Genomic DNA, 17,088 nt, shown 5'->3' on the forward strand with positions numbered 1-17,088 from the left:
TTACCTGTACAGTATTATATTACATTGTATGTTACCTGTACAGTACTATATTACATTGTATGTTACCTGTACAGTACATTATATTACATTGTGTTACCTGTACAGTACTATATCACAATATGTGTTACCTGTATAGTACTCTATTACATTGTGCTACCTGTACAGTATTATATCACAATGTGTGTTACTTGTACAACACTATATTACATTGTGTTACCTGTACAGTACTATATCACATTGTGTTACCTGTACAGTATTATATCACAATGTGTGTTACCTATACAGTATTACATTACATTGTGTTACCTGTACAGTACTATATTACATTGTGTGTTACCTGTACAGTAATATTACATTGTGTGTTACCTCTACAGTACTATATTACATTGTGTGTTACCTGTACAGTACTATATTACATTGTGTTACCTGTACAGTACTATATTACATTGTGTGTTACCTGTACAGTACTATATTACATTGTGTTACCTGTACAGTACTATATTACATTGTGTTACCTATACAGTACTATATTACATTGTGTTACCTGTACAGTACTATATTACATTGTGTGTTACCTGTACAGTACTATATTACATTGTTTTACCTGTACAGCACCATATTACATTGTATGTTACCTCTACAGTACTATATTACATTGTGTTACCTGTACAGTACTATATTACATTGTGTGTTACCTTTACAGTATTATATCACAATGTGTGTTACCTATACAGTATTACATTACATTGTGTTAACTGTACAGTACTATATTACATTGTGTGTTACCTGTACAGTACTATATTACATTGTGTTACCTGTACAGTACTATATTACATTGTGTTACCTCTACAGTACTATATTACATTGTGTTACCTCTACAGTACTATATCACAATGTGTGTTACCTGTACAGTAATATTACATTGTGTGTTACCTGTACAGTGCTATATTACATTGTGTGTTACCTATACAGTACTATATTACATTGTGTTACCTCTACAGTACTATATCACAATGTGTGTTACCTGTACAGTAATATTACATTGTGTGTTACCTGTACAGTGCTATATTACATTGTGTGTTACCTATACAGTACTATATTACATTGTGTTACCTATACAGTACTATATTACATTGTGTTACCTGTACAGTATTATATCACAATGTGTGTTACCTGTACAATACTATATTACATTGTGTGTTACCTGTACAGCACCATATTACATTGTATGTTACCTGTACAGTACTATATTACATTGTGTTTTACTTGTACAGTACTATATCACAATGTGTGTTACCTGTACAGTACTATATTACATTGTGTTACCTGTACAGCACCATATTACATTGTATGTTACCTGTACAGTACTATATTACATTGTGTTTTACTTGTACAGTACTATATCACAATGTGTGTTACCTGTACAGTACTATATTACATTGTGTTACCTATACAGTACTATATTACATTGTGTGTTACCTATACAGTACTATATTACATTGTGTTACCTATACAGTACTATATTACATTGTGTTACCTCTACAGTACTATATTACATTGTGTTACCTGTACAGTAATACTACATTGTGTGTTACCTGTACAGTGCTATATTACATTGTGTGTTACCTGTACAGTATTATATCACAATATGTGTTACCTGTACAGTGCTATATTACATTGTGTGTTACCTGTACAGTACTATATTACATTGCGTTTTACATGTACAGTACTATATCACAATGTGTGTTACCTGTACAGTGCTATATTACATTGTGTTTTACATGTACAGTACTATATCACAATGTGTGTTACCTGTACAGTGCTATATTACATTGTGTTTTACATGTACAGTACTATACTACATTGTGTTACCTGTACAGTACTATATCACATTGTGTTACCTGTACAGTATTATATCACAATGTGTGTTACCTATACAGTATTACATTACATTGTGTTAACTGTACAGTACTATATTACATTGTGTGTTACCTATACAGTACTATATCACAATGTGTGTTACCTGTACAGTATTATATTACATTGTGTTACCTCTACAGTACTATATTACATTGTGTGTTACCTATACAGTACTATATTACATTGTGTTACCTGTACAGTATTATATCACAATGTGTGTTACCTGTACAATACTATATTACATTGTGTGTTACCTGTACAGTACTATATTACATTGTATGTTACCTGTACAGTACTATATTACATTGTGTTACCTGTACAGTACTATATTACATTGTGTGTTACCTGTACAGTGCTATATTACATTGTGTTACCTGTACAGTACTATATTACATTGTGTGTTACCTCTACAGTACTATATTACATTGTGTGTTACCTGTACAGTACTATATTACATTGTGTTACCTGTACAGTATTATATCACAATGTGTGTTACCTGTACAATACTATATTACATTGTGTGTTACCTGTACAGCACCATATTACATTGTGTGTTACCTGTACAGTAATATTACATTGTGTGTTACCTCTACAGTACTATATTACATTGTGTTACCTGTACAGTATTATATCACAATGTGTGTTACCTGTACAATACTATATTACATTGTGTGTTACCTGTACAGCACCATATTACATTGTGTGTTACCTGTACAGTAATATTACATTGTGTGTTACCTGTACAGTGCTATATTACATTGTGTGTTACCTATACAGTACTATATTACATTGTGTTACCTATACAGTACTATATTACATTGTGTTACCTGTACAGTATTATATCACAATGTGTGTTACCTGTACAATACTATATTACAGTGTGTGTTACCTGTACAGCACCATATTACATTGTATGTTACCTGTACAGTACTATATTACATTGTGTTTTACTTGTACAGTACTATATCACAATGTGTGTCACCTGTACAGTACTATATTACATTGTGTTACCTCTACAGTACTATATTACATTGTGTTACCTGTACAGTAATACTACATTGTGTGTTACCTGTACAGTGCTATATTACATTGTGTGTTACCTGTACAGTATTATATCACAATATGTGTTACCTGTACAGTGCTATATTACATTGTGTGTTACCTGTACAGTACTATATTACATTGCGTTTTACATGTACAGTACTATATCACAATGTGTGTTACCTGTACAGTGCTATATTACATTGTGTTTTACATGTACAGTACTATATCACAATGTGTGTTACCTGTACAGTGCTATATTACATTGTGTTTTACATGTACAGTACTATACTACATTGTGTTACCTGTACAGTACTATATTACATTGTGTTACCTGTACAGTACTATATCACAATCTGTGTTACCTGTACAGTACTATATTACATTGTATGTTACCTGTACAGTACTATATTACATTGTGTTTTACATGTACAGTACTATATCACAATCTGTGTTACCTGAACAGTACTATATCACAATGTGTGTTACCTGTACAGTATTATATTACATTGTATGTTACCTGTACAGTACTATATTACATTGTGTGTCACCTGTACAGTACTATATTACATTGTGTATTACCTGTATAGTACTATATTACATTGTGTGTTACCTCTACAGTACTATATTACATTGTGTTACCTGTATAGTACTATATTACATTGTGTTACCTGTACAGTATTATATCACAATGTGTGTTACCTGTACAGTACTATATTACATTGTATGTTACCTGTACAGTACTATATTACATTGTGTTTTACTTGTACAGTACTATATCACAATGTGTGTTACCTGTACAGTACTATATTACATTGTATGTTACCTGTACAGTATTATATTACATTGTATGTTACCTGTACAGTATTATATTACATTGTATGTTACCTGTACAGTACTATATTACATTGTATGTTACCTGTACAGTACATTATATTACATTGTGTTACCTGTACAGTACTATATCACAATATGTGTTACCTGTATAGTACTCTATTACATTGTGCTACCTGTACAGTATTATATCACAATGTGTGTTACTTGTACAACACTATATTACATTGTGTTACCTGTACAGTACTATATCACATTGTGTTACCTGTACAGTATTATATCACAATGTGTGTTACCTATACAGTATTACATTACATTGTGTTACCTGTACAGTACTATATTACATTGTGTTAACTGTACAGTACTATATTACATTGTGTGTTACCTGTACAGTACTATATTACATTGTGTTAACTGTACAGTATTATATTACATTGTATGTTACCTGTACAGTACTATATTACATTGTGTTACCTGTACAGTACTATATTACATTGTGTGTTACCTGTACAGTACTATATTACATTGTGTTTTACATGTACAGTACTATATCACAATGTGTGTTACCTGTACAGTACTATATTACATTGTGTGTTACCTGTACAGTACTATATTACATTGTGTGTTACCTGTACAGTACTATATCACAATGTGTGTTACCTGTACAGGACTATATTACATTGTGTGTTACCTGTACAGTACTATATTACATTGTGTGTTACCTGTACAGTACTATATTACATTGTGTGTTACCTGTACAGTACTATATCACAATGTGTGTTACCTGTACAGGACTATATTACATTGTGTGCTACCTGTACAGTGCTATATTACATTGTGGTACCTGTACAGTACTATATTACATTGTGTTACCTGTACAATTATGGCCGTCCTCTTCTATCTTTAGTCCCTCATCACATTCACAGCTATACGACCCGATTGTGTTGACACAAATCTCTTGACAATTTCCATTGTTTTCCTGGCATTCGTCTACATCTGTAATATGGTAGATATATAAAATAAGACATCGCTTATTAACCATGATCTTCACTACACACTTGGAAAACATATTACACATGATTGCCTATTATGCAATACTCCCATATATTTAATATTGGAGTCAATTCTACAGAAACCAGCATAATATCTACATACCCATTATATTTCATGTATTTATTGCAATATAATTATACATTTACTATATTTCATGCATTTATTGTAATATACATGTAATTACACTTATTAATCTTTTGTTCATGATAATCCTTTGCTGCTTCAATATGTTATGTTTCTCTGAAAATGCACTGAACTTTCAATTTGACAACAATCAAATAAAATTACAAGAGTACCTCAAACAGTACAACATACGCCTGCCGGACAGTGAAATTCAACCTGTAAGCACATTATGCACTCTGAATTGATATAACACACATTCTGAATAGAAAAGCCCCAAAGTGCATGCGTCATGGTGCACCAATCTATCTGACAAGTGAACTGATCATGTATTTCTCTGAGAGGGAGGTTGCGATATCTGTCTACATGATGAGAAAAAGTCCAGGAAACTTACATCCTTACAAACTTTGTCCTAAAGAAGGTCATGGTGCACCAATCAAGTTGAAATATAAACTGATTATGTATTTCTCTAAAAGGGAGGTTGGGACAAAATTCATCCGAAATTCAAAATGAACTTGTTTTTTTTATTCCTCTGAGAGGAAGCTTGTGACTAAATTTAAGGGTAATATCTATATTGTGAAAAAATAAATCCAGAAAACTGTTTGACCTACTTAAAGGCCTAAAGTAGGTCAAGGTGCACAAATCCAGCTGAAATGCAAACTCTCTTTTGCTTCTTGAGGAAAAAATTGTGACCAAATTTCAATGCTGTACATGCATCCATCATGGAAAAAAGTCCAGAAAACTTTACCTTCGACTGACACACAGACAGACCAATCCAGCTGAAATGCAATCTGAACTTGTGTTCCTCCAAGAGGAAGCTTGGGACTAAATTTCTGAGCAATATCTGTATCCGTAATGAAAAAAAGTCCAAAAAATTGTTTGACCTACATTTAGCCCTAAAGTAGGTCACCGACTGACAGTCCAATCCAGCTGAAATGCAAACTGTACTTGTAATCGTCGGAGAGGAAGCTTGTAGTTGTATTCATCCAAGAAGAAACTTGTGACTAAATTTCAGAGCAATATCTGTATTTGTAACGGGGAAGAAGTCTATAAAACTATTTGATCTACTATAAGCCATAACATAGGCGACAATGCACCACTCCATCTGAAAGGCAAACTCACTTTTACGCTTCTTGAGAGAGAAATTGTGACCAAATTTAAAAGCTGTACATGCATCCATTACAGAAAAAAGTCCAAAAATCATGACCTCGGACAGCCAGACGGACGGAAGCATGGACAGTGCCATAATATAATATGTCCCGTCTGTTGACGGGCGTATAAAAATGAATCATAAATATAAATAATTACTGTCTTAAGTTGTTAGTAGTATAGCTGGGACATTAAAACAATAAAAGTACAGAATAAACAACTCATAAAAAGATGCACAGACATGCCCTCAGTTCCCGTATAAATATTCAACACACATATTCATACTGATCAAAAAGCACACATGACTGGGTTGGAGTTTCATCAAATTAATCCATGCAAGATGGTGACATTATCAAATTACACTTACCACCACCTGATATATATCTGACCTTGACAGAATTTATCTGTGGGTCTGTCCAGGTAGCCCGGAATACTGCAGTTACAGGTGAATGATCCAGGTGTGTTGATGCACTTCCCCGGGCACAAGTTCTGTCTGCGGTCCTGACATTCATCAATATCTGTATAAATGAAGACACTGACTGAGAACAAAGTATTCACTATCTTCCTCCCCTTCCTCTTCCTGTCATCGAGACTGTCAGACCCACACTCAGTCACAGACATTATACTTCTCTACAACCCCCCTCTCCTTCTACCTCCTCAAAATCTACATTCACCTGTCTCTGATGTATTACATATACTCACAACATGTAAGGAGGAATAACACACTAGAGAAATCTGTCTCTGATGTATTACATATACCCACAACATGTAAGGAGGAATAACGCACTAGAGAAATCTGTCTCTGATGTATTACATATACCCACAACATGTAAGGAAGAATAACACACTAATGAAATCTGTCTCTGATGTATTACATATATAACCCACATGTAAGGAGGAATAACGCACTAATGAAACCTGTCTCTGATGTATTACATATACCCACAACATGTAAGGAGGAATAACACACTAGAGAAATCTGAAATGGAGGGAAAGTGGAGGACATGTACAATGATATTTAGAAATTTTAAGTAGAAAGTAATCTGGAAAAAAAAATCAAATTTCCTGCTAGATTCGAACTCAAGAACTACAGTTTCATTTGACTACAATTTCAATGCCGATTTTCGTTCATGAAGAGGCTCATGGTCCATAATGCTCACCTACATAATCAAGATTTTCTTCTTTTGAATATCTAATAACAACCACCACAACCCCCAAATCTTTTATACTCTTCCATCAGTAAAAGATAATTTTTAAAAAAATAAATGTATGTACCTTGTAGATGATTTGTAACTCTTTCAGTTCATTTTATGATAATTCTTAACAAATTTTTCAAAAAGTAAAATATCATCCCACATTATCAATCTTGTAGATATTTTTGATTTTGTTTCTTAGTATAATTTCTAATTCTCAACTTTATAATTTCATGAACATTATACATTGCGCATTATGCAATTTAATACTGTACAACACTTTATTCACAAGTACATGTATATACATGTATATTTTTGTCTGATGTGCATATCCATTATTAAAGGAATGAAAACAAACTCATTTTTTAAGATAACAATTAACTTAGAAAACTTTAACCATGGAATTACTTTTTGGTCCTTATAATCGAATTTTGTAAATCACACTTAATGTGATTTGACAAATAATGATAAAGAAAATTTGAATTTCTTATGACACGGAACAAGAAGTTACCATAGAAACAATATAGAAACAGAGCAGCTGAATATATACACATGTATATTGTGACGTCATTTCCTAGGTGCCGCACAGAGTGATCGACTCAAGCCAACTCAGTTTACACAACATCCATTGTGTTATACAAGTGAAATTCAATTATCTTAAATTCAAATGACATTCAACATAACACATGCACTTTTGAAAAATTATTTGTCAAGAGAAGAGAGAAACAGTGGAAGGGGTGGATAAACAAAAAGATAGACAGACAGAAATAGAGAGATACAGAGAGAAAGATAAAGAGAGACAGAAATAGAGAGAGAGAGAGAGAGAGAGAGAGAGAGAGAGAGAGAGACAAAGATAGACAGACAGAAATAGAGAGATATAGAGAGAAAGACAGAGATAGACAGACAGAAATAGAGAGATACAGAGAGAAAGATAAAGAGATAAACAGACAGAAATAGAGAGATACAGAGAGAAAGACAAAGATAGACAGACAGAAATAGAGATACAGAGAGAAAGATAAAGATAGACAGACAGAAATAGAGAGATACAGAGAGAAAGATAAAGAGATAAACAGACAGAAATAGAGAGATACAGAGAGAAAGATAAAGAGATAGACAGACAGAAATAGAGAGATACAGAGAGAAAGATAAAGATATACAGGCAGAGATACAGAGAGAAAGATAAAGAGATAGACAGACAGAAATAGAGATACAGAAAGACAAAGATAGACAGACAGAAATAGAGAGATAGAGAGAAAGACAAAGATAGACAGACAGAAATAGAGAGATACAGAGAGAAAGACAAAGATAGACAGACAGAAATAGAGATACAGAGAGAAAGACAGACAGAAATAGAGAGATAGAGAGAGAAAGATAAAGAGATAGACAGACAGAAATAGAGAGATACAGAGAGAAAGACAAAGATAGACAGACAGAAATAGAGATACAGGGAAAGACAGACAGAAATAGAGAGATAGAGAGAAATAGAGAGATACAGAGAAAAAGACAGAGATATACAGACAGAAATAGAGAGATACAGAGAGAAAGACAGAGAGATATACAGACAGAAATAGAGAGATACATAGAGAAAGACAGAAATAGAGAGATACAGAGAGAAAGACAATGAGATTGACAGAAATAGAGAGATAGAGAGAAAGACAAAGATATACAGACAGAAATAGAGAGATACAGAAAAAGACAGAGAGATATACAGACAGAAATAGAGAGATTACAGAGAGAAAAACAGAAATAGACAGACAGAAATAGAGAGATAGAGAGAAAGACAAAGATAAACAGACAGAAATAGAGAGATAGAGAGAAAGACAAAGAGATAGACAGACAGAAATAGAGAGATGCAGAGAGAAAGATAAAGAGATATACAGACAGATAGAAAGATTGATAGATGGAGAGAGAGAAAGAAAGTGACAGAAACAGAGAGATGGATAAACAGACAAAGATGGATAAACAGACAGAGAGATGGGTAAACAGACAAAGAGATGGATAAACAGATGGATAAACAGACAGAGAGATGGATAAACAGACAAAGAGATTGATTAACAGATAAAGAGATGGATAAACAGACAAAGATGGATAAACAGACAGAGAGATGGATAAACAGACAAAGATGGATAAACAAAGATGGATAAACAGACAAAGATGGATAAACAGACAGAGAGATGGATAAAGAGACAAAGAGATAGATAAACAGACAAAGAGATGGATAAACAGATAAAGAGATGGATAAACAGACAGAGAGATGGATAAACAAAGATGGATCAACAGACAGAGAGATGGATAAACAGAACACACAAAGAGATGGATAAACAGAACAGAAAAAGATGGATAAACAGACAAAGAGATGGATAAACAGATAAAGAGATGGATAAACAGACAAAGAGATGGATAAACAGACAGAGAGATGGATAAACAAAGATGGATCAACAGACAGAGAGATGGATAAACAGAACACACAAAGAGATGGATAAACAGAACAGAAAAAGATGGATAAACAGATAAAGAGATGGATAAACAGACAAAGAGATGGATAAACAGACAAAGAGATGGATAAACAGACAGAGAGATGGATAAACAGGTGGATAAAGAGACAAAGATGGATAAACAGACAAAAATGGATAAACAGACAAAGAGATGGATAAACAGACAGAGAGATGGATAAACAGACAGAGAGATGGATAAACAGACAAAGAGATGGATAAACAGATAAAGAGATGGATAAACAGACAAAGAGATGGATAAAAAGATAAAGAGATGGATAAACAGAACAGACAAAGAGATGGATAAACAGACAGAGAGATGGATAAACAAACAAAGATGGATAAACAGACAGAGAGATGGATAAACAGACAAAGAGATGGATAAACAGACAGAGAGATATATGGATGAACAGGAAGAGAGATTCAGAGATTGAGGTGAAAGACATGATGCATTTCATAGTGTTCAAAATTAATGGTAGACCGAGACAAAATCCACAGAAAATTAGTCCATGTAATCTATAGCTAGGTGAATATTTCAAGACTGATTTGTCTATAGAGTGAATTTAATGCGGTCTTCAAGACAGTTATACACATTTTTTGACATTCTGTAGTTCCATCATTATTTGCTTCCACCATTTCTTTTTTTTGAGGAAATATCACTAATGAATAAACAGTGTTGTAAATGATCTACGCATATTGAAAATGAAGTATTAAATCTGTTTCACATTATGAAAAAATAAAAGAAATATACAGTGTAGATGGTACTTTTTTTACTATTGTACAGAAGCGTAAATTTCACACACCACGATATTGTGTAACAGGATGCCACATCATAGTTGTTATTGGGGGAAGTGTTATAAATACACACTACAAATAATCTACCAAAGGATCCGACACCTTTCTGTCAATAATACATGGATTTGCTTTAGCACTCCTGTCAGAAGCTGTGGAATATTTTGTCTCATCGTTACATGTATTGTCATTTCTAAACTTTATCAGCACACCACAGGCAATCATAATCAGATTTACCCAAGTGACATTAAAATCAATTAAAAAAAGACACTCGTCTCTAATCGCCCCCCCCCCCCCCTTTCCTTTAAATATACCTCTCGGATAATCTACAACTTTGACCATGTATTACAGGAAATCATCTCAAGCTATTTACATGTGGCATGTCATTTACCAATCATCTCAAGCTATTTACATGTGGCATGTCAATTACTGATCATCTCAAGCTATTTACATGTGGCATGTCATGTACCGATCATCTCAAGCTATTTACATGTGGCATGTCATTTACCGATCATCTCAAGCTATTTACATGTGGCATGTCATTTACCGATCATCTCAAGCTATTTACATGTGGCATGTCATTTACCGATAATCCGATTTACACCCAAGTCCAGTTACGGGAATAATCTAACAAGCACAAACCAACTTTGATGAATGGATAGACGGACGCTCAGATGGATAGACAGACAAATGGATGAAACACATGGATAGATGGAATGATAGACAGATGGACAAATGAATAGAATGACACATAGACTATAAAACCACCATCATCTCTCCTCATTCGTTTCTGCACTATCTACATTTCCAACACTTTTATCCTTGATGTTTTAATGATAGCAATTTCTTCATGAATGCGACATAGATGTGAACAATGTGGGTATGAATTTTGATGAATATTGTACGTCTATTCTAACAGCTGGGAATCCAGAAAGAAATGAAAGTAGAAAGTACATATCAAACATAAATTCAATTTTCTAAAATACATGAGGGTATGAACTGCACTGCCTCAGTGAACACGCTTCATGAAGTATGCTGGAGCAAAGCATCGCAGTTCAGGCCCTCAATCAAATGAATGGACCCAGTCTGATTTCAAAACTTTATTGGACATGAAATAGGTGTAACAATGTACATATATATCTGTTTATAAGGCACTGTACAGGGAGTTTGTTAATAGTCAACAACATCCTGTTGGAATAGAAATTATACATATATAAGGAAATCAATGCAAAAGTCTGCTTATACAACTAGTCAGTAAGGGGTTGACACACTGCTTCAAAGACACTTACTACAAACAAACCTTTTTCCAAAAATGAACATTTTTATAAGCAAAATGAATACAATATGGAATGTAATCTATTCCCAATAATCTCTCAATAAGTCCAAAACAGTGTCAAATATTTGTATATAGAGTTATATAAGGTAGGGCAATATATTTCAACTTTTGCACATTATAGAATATTTACAAATTTATCCCTTATTTTGTCTTAGGAAGTTTATATTCATACTTAGTATTAGAACCAAACTAAGCCAAAAATATACACATCAGCCATGCATCCATTTTTAGTTTTGTGTCAAGTGTCTTTAATCAAAACAAACTCTTAGCATAACCATTTTCACATTCATATTTTCTTCACATTGTACAGAGGCATGTTCCTGCACAATAATGAGACCAGGCAGTGTCCTATATACCGTGTAGCTGATTAATTTTATCTTGTCCTGGGCTGGAAAATCCGAATGTCAATGTTTTGTTGGTTGAGTGAGAAAAATAAAAAGAAATTTAAATCCCATGCAGAAGTGCAGGCTATTATAGTGCGACTCCGTAATAAATCGTCTCCGTAATAAATCTTGTCGAGTACAAGGATCTTGAAACCATTAAATGACAGGGAATTTTCCCAGTGGAATCCACCTAGGTCACTATCAAATTATTTTCTCCATGATTCTACTTCCTTCCAAAATCTTAAGGATTTGCAGAGCATGCAGTTTTTTAGGACACAGTGTACTGAGAAATACAAAAGAGCGCCTTATAACAACCTTGAAGATTCAATCACAGATATTTTTATATAGCATTCAAATATGACTCATTGGTTTCAGGAATAACCTGCTTCTCTCAATGAATTTACCTGGTTACATCAGGAACTAGTTTTAGTCTGACACAAATATAATGCAACTTTAAACTTAAACTGTAACCATAAATATCTTTACAACTATAAATATTGAAGAATATTTCAGAGGTATCCACTATCAAATCTATTGTGCTCCTTATCACTAACATTTCATTTTAATAATAATATTGCTATTTTTTCCTGAAGGAATCTGTAAAACTAAAACTGCATTGAAAATGAAATAACCATAGCTTTTACACAATAATTTGAAATAAAAATCATCAATACAACAATGGAACAATACCAGATTTGTTTGGAGTATGTGAAAAGAGCTAGGAACAAATTCTAGGCCGTTTAGAGTGAACTCTATTCTCATTCCTATATCCATGTTCATGCATAAATTTACAATTTGATATATTGTAATCTATTTGACCACAAAAACAAACGGAAAAAAATGGGAGAAACTGGGGGCGGGGTTGAACAAAGTGGAAAAAAAATAACTGGAAAAAAAAAACAGGGAGAAAACAAAAAAATACCGAAAAGAATGACAGCAGAAAAATGGGGGGAAATTGAAACTGGAAAAAAACATTAAAATAAACAAACAGGAGAAAAACAACTGAATGAAATCCAAACTTAAGAGAAAAACCAAACTGAAGGAAAAAAAACTGGGGAAAAAACAATCTGGGGAAAAATGAAAAAAAGAAAAGAAAAAGAAACTGCAAAAAAAAAAATGGGTAAAAAAACAAACTGGAAAAAGAAAATGAAAAAAAAACCATGGAAGATAAACATGATAAGAGATATTAAAATGCATATTTCCGATACTTTTGGTTGTTCTTCCACAGATTGAATTTTGTTTAAAAATCCATCATCATGAATATCAAAATTTTTGCAACAGAGTAACACAATCTAATGTCAGCGATGACACTTCAGCAAGTGTTTTTCTAAATCTTTCGCCCAAGCAAATGTCATTCTACATTTGCTGCAGTTAAACGTGAAAAAATCTGAATGGCGAGTTGTTCTGTGATATTTCAAGTCATCGCCACGGAAAAACGACTGCCCACAAAGTTCACACTTGTATGGCTTTTCGCCTGTGTGATAGCGAACATGACGGTCTCGATTTGGCTTCGATGTGAATTGCTTTCCACAGAAATCGCAAATATACCTTCTATGGATGGAATTGCAATGTTTGTCAAATGATTCAAAGTCCTCGAATGTTCCACGACAAATGTCACACTTGAAGGGTTCCTTCATCCTGAACAGGATTTCAGGTGTGATGACACGTTCGAATCCCGGAGAACGAGTCACAGTGCTAAAGTTGGATGTGACTGATGCGGGACTGGATGACTGAGATGTTGACACAACGATGTGTTTGTCTTGTTCGTTCTGAGGAAACACGGGCATGTTACAGGCTGGACTGGCGGTGTCTGAGAAACTCGGAGAAACGCTCTTAGAATTATCGACACTGGCTTGCTCTGACTGACTGGAGCACTCCGACTCTACTTCTTCATCCTCGGAACACTCTCTATTGTTTGTAGTCTCTGTCAGGTGATTTTTTAAATGAGTGGGCAGCAGACTATATGCAACATCACTGTCCTTGTTTAAAGTTGTATTTCGAACTTTCATTGGCACCTTGAAGTTTTCTTCATAGTCACTGCTGGAATCTTCCATCTCCTCCAATTCATTCAGAGAATCTTCATACTTATTAACCTCCTCTCCAGTTGAGTCACAGACCCCATCGTTCTCCATTTTGCAGATGGACTCATCATGTGCAACTGAAATGTGGTCAGTGAGGTCATTCTCCGACTCGAAGCCCATCTGACACTCGGTGCACCAGTACTGGCTTGAGATCTGTTCCTTCTCATTCTCATTTAAATCTGGCTCCGTTTTTATTTTGACTGCTCCATTTTGGGCCTCAGAAGCAGTCCCTTCCTCCGGTCCACTAGCGGTGTTGTTCATCGATGAAGGAATGATCTCTTTCTTGATGTGGACTCTGATCTTACGACTCATGTCCGAGTGGATCAGCATGTGCTCACGTAAATTGGAGGGATATCGGAATTGTTTCATGCACACAGTACAGGTGTGTCTCTTGCTTTGCACGTGAGTGTGCTCATGTTTGATGAGTTGGTCATAGGTTGGAAGCACATGAGAACAAAAACAACACTGGAAGGAATCAAAGTTTTCATCCGTACGATGTTTTTTCATGTGACTGGTGTACTTGAAGGGGTCTGTGAACTCTGACCCGCAAGGTACACAGTTGAAGATCTTTTCCTGACCGTGCACCAGCATATGTTTGTTGTACATGAGTGGATTTGATCCTGAAAAGTTACAAATCGAGCATTGATAAATCATGAGTTCCGGGTGACTCTTCTTATGCTTCTGAAATTTGATGACATCATTGAAGCTTTCGCCACACGTGGGACAGCAATGCAATAGTTTCGTCGCGTGTTCCTTCTTCATGTGGTTTTTTATTGTTTTACGATCCATGTAGCCTTTATTACAGAGATTGCATCGGAAAGGCTTGTTGTAGTTATGCTTGATGAGGTGTCTCTTGATGTCGTCTTTTCTGGTGAAGCTCTCGGAGCACAGTGTACACTGGTAAGGTTTGTACCCAGTGTGAAGCCGCATATGCCTCTTCATATTATTTCGACACGTAAATGTATTGTAGCACACCAAACAAGTGTAAACATTATGCTGATTCAGATTGTGATTCTCAAATGATGGCCCGTCTGGGAGGACCTCAAAACAACGCTTGCATTCTACATCTTTTACCGGCTTTATGTCCGGTTTCGGAGCTTCGCTGTTGTAAATGTATCCTGGGACATCTTCTTCACTCTTCCCTGAGACGCCTTTTTTGGAATTGGCTACTTGTTTCTGACGAGATTGTTTCACTTTCTGACTGGAGAGTTTGGGTGCTATGATTCGACTCATCATCGGTTTCTTTATAACTGACGTTGACATTGCAGATTCCTCATCATTTTCTGCTCCAACACCCTCAGTCTCCATGCTGGTGTCATCACTGTGGAAACTATCCGAGTCTTCATTCTCATCATAAGCACTATTCACATCATTGAATCTACTACGAGCTTTGCTTGAATCCTCATCGAGAACATCCAAACCTTCCACATGTTCCTTTTTTATTTCATCTCCATCTAAGGATTTTGTACCAAACTGTGCCTCATACTTTTGAATATCATGTTCTCCATCTTGTTCTTCGACAACTTTATTTTTCTCCCGTCCATCAAAAGTCTTTTTGAAAAGTTCATGGACCTTGACGACAATCTGTTTGTCCTGATTTTCCGGGGAGATGCAAATAATTCCATCAATCTCCAGGTGCTGGCTGTAGCTGACTGCTTCTTTGCAGACGGTCAAGATAGACTGCTTTAGCAGACGTTCTACAAGGGACTGTTCAGCAGACGGCATTGTAACATCTTCTGGGGAAAAGTTCTGAAAGTGGAAATTTTATAACATTTACAGAACTTTAAAAGCTTTTTTCACACCAAACTCTTTGAAAAATAGCAATTCTAGATAGCTAAAGTATTATGTGAAATAAATTTAAACAGAGATATTCAATAAATAATCATTTTGAAAAAATAATAGCATTTTAACATGAGGAAAAACCCACACACAATAAAAAATTCATTTTGACTATAAGTGTTACCAATATCATTTTTAGATCCTGGGTTTTCCTTCCATCAAACATTAAAAGCCTCACAAAAACAGACACAAAATCCAAAACTATGATCAAATAAACTTTAAAAATCTCTGTGGGGGAAAACTCCTAAAAATTAGATTATATATACTTGTACCAATCTTATAGCTCCGGACTCCCACTCAACTCCAAGAAGTTCTGACTCAATCATTAAAATCTTTTTTTCATTCTAAAGGAAGCAATGCAATTGAACAAGAACCTCATTTGGAGAAGAAAAAAAATACGACTGGGTTTCGGTGCTTTTGTCAAGTACAGGAGCTGATTAAAAATTTCCTGTCACAAAGTGCCATATCCAGTCCTCCCCTATCAGCATAACTAAAGCGATGGCTTCCCATGTACACATGTGTGATTTCCAAAAACATACTTCCTTAAGTTGAAGTGTTGGCAGTGTTGGGTTCCATTAAATCTTGCGTCTCCATCCTCAATCAGTTTTAATTACCGTCAAAAGTAGCAAAAGGATGCACAACATGACCCCCCCTCATTTCCTTATTTATTTTCTGGTGGTGAAAATTTGTGTCATTACAAATTTTTTCGGGTCATTTCATTTCCCCCCAGTCAGATTTCCAAAAGATAAGGATTTCAAAACAGATTTGAAATTTATTCGAATGTACTAACAAAACATTGCAGACCACAACATTTTTAAAAGCTATAAAAATTTAATGATACTTGCTACAAACTTA

At 34.6% G+C, this 17,088-nt stretch overlaps 2 protein-coding genes across 4 annotated transcripts in view; both read right to left on the reverse strand.

Annotated features, from left to right (window-relative positions):
- LOC125679324 (fibrillin-2-like) overlaps window positions 1-17,088 on the reverse strand; it is a 59,480-nt gene that overhangs the window by 30,800 nt on the left and 11,592 nt on the right. For both annotated transcript variants that reach the window (XM_056153679.1, XM_056153678.1), the window contains 2 exons: window positions 6,507-6,635; window positions 4,669-4,791 (listed from right to left, as the gene is read on the reverse strand). In XM_056153679.1, coding sequence (XP_056009654.1) covers window positions 4,669-4,791; window positions 6,507-6,635 — 252 coding nt within the window. The remainder of the gene's footprint in view (window positions 1-4,668; window positions 4,792-6,506; window positions 6,636-17,088) is intronic.
- On the reverse strand, window positions 11,680-17,046 carry LOC125679326 (zinc finger protein Xfin-like). Of its 2 annotated transcripts, none has more exons than XM_056153680.1 (2): window positions 16,506-17,046; window positions 11,680-16,143 (listed from the first exon to the last, which is right to left on the reverse strand). In XM_056153680.1, exons 1-2 carry the CDS (start codon window positions 16,557-16,559, stop codon window positions 13,612-13,614), a joined length of 2,586 nt encoding a protein of 861 aa, XP_056009655.1. In that variant the 5' UTR covers window positions 16,560-17,046; the 3' UTR covers window positions 11,680-13,611. The 2 variants fall into 2 exon arrangements, with proteins under 2 accessions (XP_056009655.1, XP_048774407.1); XM_048918450.2 differs by having other exon boundaries at window positions 16,358-16,549.

This window comes from Ostrea edulis, chromosome 2 (genome assembly GCF_947568905.1).
Source record: "Ostrea edulis chromosome 2, xbOstEdul1.1, whole genome shotgun sequence".
In the NCBI taxonomy this organism is placed as follows: domain Eukaryota; kingdom Metazoa; phylum Mollusca; class Bivalvia; order Ostreida; family Ostreidae; genus Ostrea; species Ostrea edulis.

What these genes read in the sequence shown, in the direction of transcription:
- LOC125679326 (XM_056153680.1), bottom strand. Translation starts at nt 16,559, where the DNA reads ATGATTGAGTCAGAACTTCTTGGAGTTGAGTGGGAGTCCGGAGCTATA. An exon ending in AGTCCGGAGCTATAAGATTG is followed by an intron (nt 16,144 to 16,505) that starts GTACAAGTATAT and finishes TTCCACTTTCAG; the next exon opens with AACTTTTCCCCAGAAGATGT.